At 55.8% G+C, this 3,774-nt stretch overlaps 1 protein-coding gene across 1 annotated transcript; it reads right to left on the minus strand.

The window, feature by feature from the left end:
* Nucleotides 1-2,628: 2,628 nt before the first annotated feature.
* On the minus strand, nucleotides 2,629-3,252 carry LOC139787169 (uncharacterized). Its single transcript, XM_071726265.1, has one exon. It carries the CDS (start codon nucleotides 3,250-3,252, stop codon nucleotides 2,629-2,631), a length of 624 nt encoding a protein of 207 aa, XP_071582366.1.
* Between the last annotated feature and the right edge of the window lie 522 nt (nucleotides 3,253-3,774).

Here is a 3,774-nt window from a genome sequence, read left to right on the forward strand (position 1 = left end):
ACAATTGGCTGCAATTCTGTCGCAAATTAAATTGTCCAGCGGTTTTATGCTATACTTATGTTATATTATGCATTTTGTGTATAACCCTAATTTAAAATTACGAGATTTCTTGAAGTTGCAGTCAATTTCTATTTGGTATTTCTTTCAATTGTTTTTGTAACTATTGAATTTTTGCTTTCCTACAGAAATTCACATAATTTTATCTACAGATTGTATCATTATTGCATTTGTCCTTAAAAGAAGATTTTAAAGGAAATATTTATTGTGATTCCCAAAACAATTTGGGTTTCTTATTTAAAGCAGGTAATTTTTAATATATTATTTTTACTTCTTTGTTAACTTACCATGAGATAATTATATAGGCTTTTACGTAGAAATATTTCATATTCTTGATATAAGAGTATTCAAACTTTTGAATTTGAGTCCCCTGGGACACTAAAAAATTTTATGTAAAACCCCCATATTATATATATGTATATATATTAACCTCCATATTATATATTCCCCGTTTTTTATACTTTATGTTTTAATATTTTTTTCTCTATTGTTGGCATTACTCATTAATATATATAATATCTACAATTTTTATTTTCATTTTGCTGTTTGAAATATAGTAAAACAACCTTCGTTCGAAACGCGGATCTAGCTCGCGGCTGGGCTGGGTTCGAAGGAGGTGCGGAGGAACGGACGCGCGGTGAGGTTCGGCAAAATGAAGTGTATCGTGGTTAGCAATTAACGTGACAGAGTTTATTGTATAATGGACGGTCGCGATATTTACAGCGGATGGAGTACACAGTGTAACAGTCGCGGTATGCACAACGGCGCGGTAAGCGCAGGACGCAGAGTCGGGGCGCACGCGGTGCGCGCGGAAATGCACGCGGGTGGCGATCGTGACGGGCGATCGGCGTGTGACGGGTGGCGCGAGGCCAGGCGCGGGGCGCACGGGCGCGGATACGGCGGCGAGATCGCTGCAATTCGGTGCGTTCGGTGGCGGGCGTATCCGGTGAGAAGCGCTCGGTGGAGGCAGAGAAGCGCTCTGCTCCCGTTCGGATACTTCGTGCGCGGGGACGCCGGTCGGGTACCGAGAAGCGCTCGGTGAAGATAGAGTACGCCAGAGGCTCTCTACCTTCGTCCTGACTAGCGGGCGCGTGGTGTAGGAGCGCCGGTCGTCTGACGAGAATCACTCGGCGAAGACAGAGAATGCCGGGGGCGCTCTACCTTCGTTCGGACTAGCGGGTGCGCGGTGGAAGGAAGCCGGCCGTCGATCGAGAATCACTCGGCGAAGACAGAGAATGCCGGAGGCGCTCTACCCTCGTTCTGACGTGCGGGCGCGGTGCGGAAGAAAGCTTGTCGTCTTGCGAGAATCGCTCGGCGAAGACAGAGAATGCCGGAGGCGCTCTACCCTCGTTCTGACTTGCTAGAGAGGATGCGGGAATTCAGGATCGGTGCGGTCGGTCGGAGCGTTGATCGGGAAATCGCATTTAGCGTTAAAAACGCTCGTCTTTTATACCCGCGCGGCGGCGTTCCGCAGTGGCGGGGGTAGCGACGGCGATCGCGAGCGCCGGGATGGTGCGGCGGAACGGTCGGAAAATACGGCGTCCCGACGCCGCGATCGCGTTCGGCGGTCTTCGGTCGCGGTCGGCACCGCTCGGCGCGTCGAGGCGGTTGCCGCGGCAAGTCCGTTCGCGGGCTTCCTAACGCTACGATGAATGCTTTAAAATACGGTGGGCACACCGTGCCCGTTCCTCGCCCGGCGGATGGTCGGCCGGGCGGTCTCGGCGGGATGTTATGCCGGAACGATGCATATTTGGGGGTGCATCGTTACATCACCTCCCTCCTTGAAAAAGCGCGAATTTGGCGCTCTACGGCTTCGGCTTTATCTCGCGGATGGTTCGGACGGAGCCGGTCGCATTAAAACGTATGTGCCAGCGTTTCCCCCTGGATCGCATCTTGTGCTGGCGCGATACGTGGGCGTGGAAGTGGGGTACCCAGATGGTATGTCCGGGTTCCACTTCCACCGGGATCGGAGGTGGCGGTCGAGACCCTTCTGCCCGCAGGGGTCGTATGTCGGCCGGTGCTGGTCGTGGCGGCGGAGGCGCCGGTTGGTCGGGTCGCGTTGTGGCTGGCTCTGGCAGCGGTGCCGGTGGAACGCTCGGCGAGATCGTTGGCCGCCCCGGTAAGATGGTAAGCCGGAGGTTGGTCTTCTCGACGCTGGTAATCGTGGGCGTCGCGGCCCGTGGCTTTTTCCGGGTCAGTGGTGGTGGCGGGGTAGTGAGCCACTCCAGCTTCCGTCGTTGCTGCTCGTCCGATCGTTGTACCGCGCAGCCGACCGTCGGCACGTTTTTGCGTGACGGCGGTGCGGTTGTGGGCTTGGCGACGGCGGCGATGGCGGCGGCGGCGGCGGCAGTGCCCGGGGCGAAGAGTTTCGTCCAGGTGGTGCCGAATCCTGGGCAGGCCGGGTCGTATTCCACCGGCTCTGCCAGGATCTTGTCTATCTCGGCGAGAATATCGCTCTCGATGCTCGACTTGCTCGGATCGGTCTCCATGGCTCGTCTGTGAGCTCTCTTTTTCGGTATCGGTATTCATTGCCGGTAATTGTTGCCTGTTTCGGGAGTGGGGCAATGTTTCTTATGTTTCGGTGTCGTCGTCGTCCTCCGGTTTTGTTTCGTTATTGTTGTTACCGTCGTCCTCGGTATCGCTATTCTCCTGGGGGTCGATGTCGCTGTTTTCCTCGTTGTCGGCGGGCGGGGGAGCGGCGGGCGCGGGTTTTAAATCCTGCACGTGTATGTAGCGGCTCCATTTGCCGCTTCGGTCGCGTAGATCGACGATTACCGGCGATATTATCCGGCGCACCTCGAGGGGCCCGCGGAACTTTGGCGCGAGCTTCGCGTTAATCGCGGCGGCTTTGTTGGAGAGTGGGTATTCGCGTTTCCACACCCACTCCCCGACTTTCGGTGCCCATTGACGGCGTCGTAGGTTGTAATACTTTTCCTGCCGCTGGAAAGCGCGCGCCAAATGTATCCGTACAAGCTCGTAGGCTTCCTCGAGGTGACGTCGCGTCTCGTCTGGCGGGGCGGCTGCGGTATTCGGGGCGGCCTCCCGATTGAGTGGGGAGGTCGGTTCGCGGCCGAAGACGAGGTATGCGGGGGTATAACCCGTGGCCTCGTGGTGGGCCGTATTATAGGCGAATTGCAATTCGGGGATGCGCTCATCCCAATTACGGTGATTTCGGTCGACATACTGCGATATCATCGTTTTTACAACCCGGTTTGTTCGCTCGACCGGATTGCAATGCGGCGCGTGGACCGGCGTGTATACATGTCGAACGTTATGGGCGGCGAGCATTTTTTCGAGTTTTCCGGACCGGAGTTGCGTGCCGTTGTCCGACAATATTCTTGTCGGGGCAACCGTGGCGGAATAAAATCGCTTCGGCGATGTGCGTGGTTACGGCGGAAGCGGTGGCGCGGCGCAGGGGCCGCATCTCTAGCCATTTAGAGAAGCGGTCCTGCATCGTCAGGAGCCACGTGTGGCCCTGTTTCGATCGTGGCAGCGGTCCGATTAAGTCGAGCGTGACTTGCTGCCATGGGCGAGTGACGGCGGTGGCGTGCAGCGTTCCCGCCGGTCGGGTTTGCGCGACTTTGTGTCCTAGGCACCGGGGGCAATTTCGGACGTAGTTCGCGATTTCCCGGAACATGCCGGGCCAGTAGTATAGTCGGGCGATGCGCGCTATGGTCTTTGCGATCCCGAGATGTCCGGCGGTGGGAGCGTCGTGGT

This window comes from Temnothorax nylanderi, unplaced genomic scaffold (assembly GCF_030848795.1).
Source record: "Temnothorax nylanderi isolate EJ_2023f unplaced genomic scaffold, tnyl_v1.0 TNYL_tig1310_pilon, whole genome shotgun sequence".
NCBI lineage: Eukaryota > Metazoa > Arthropoda > Insecta > Hymenoptera > Formicidae > Temnothorax > Temnothorax nylanderi.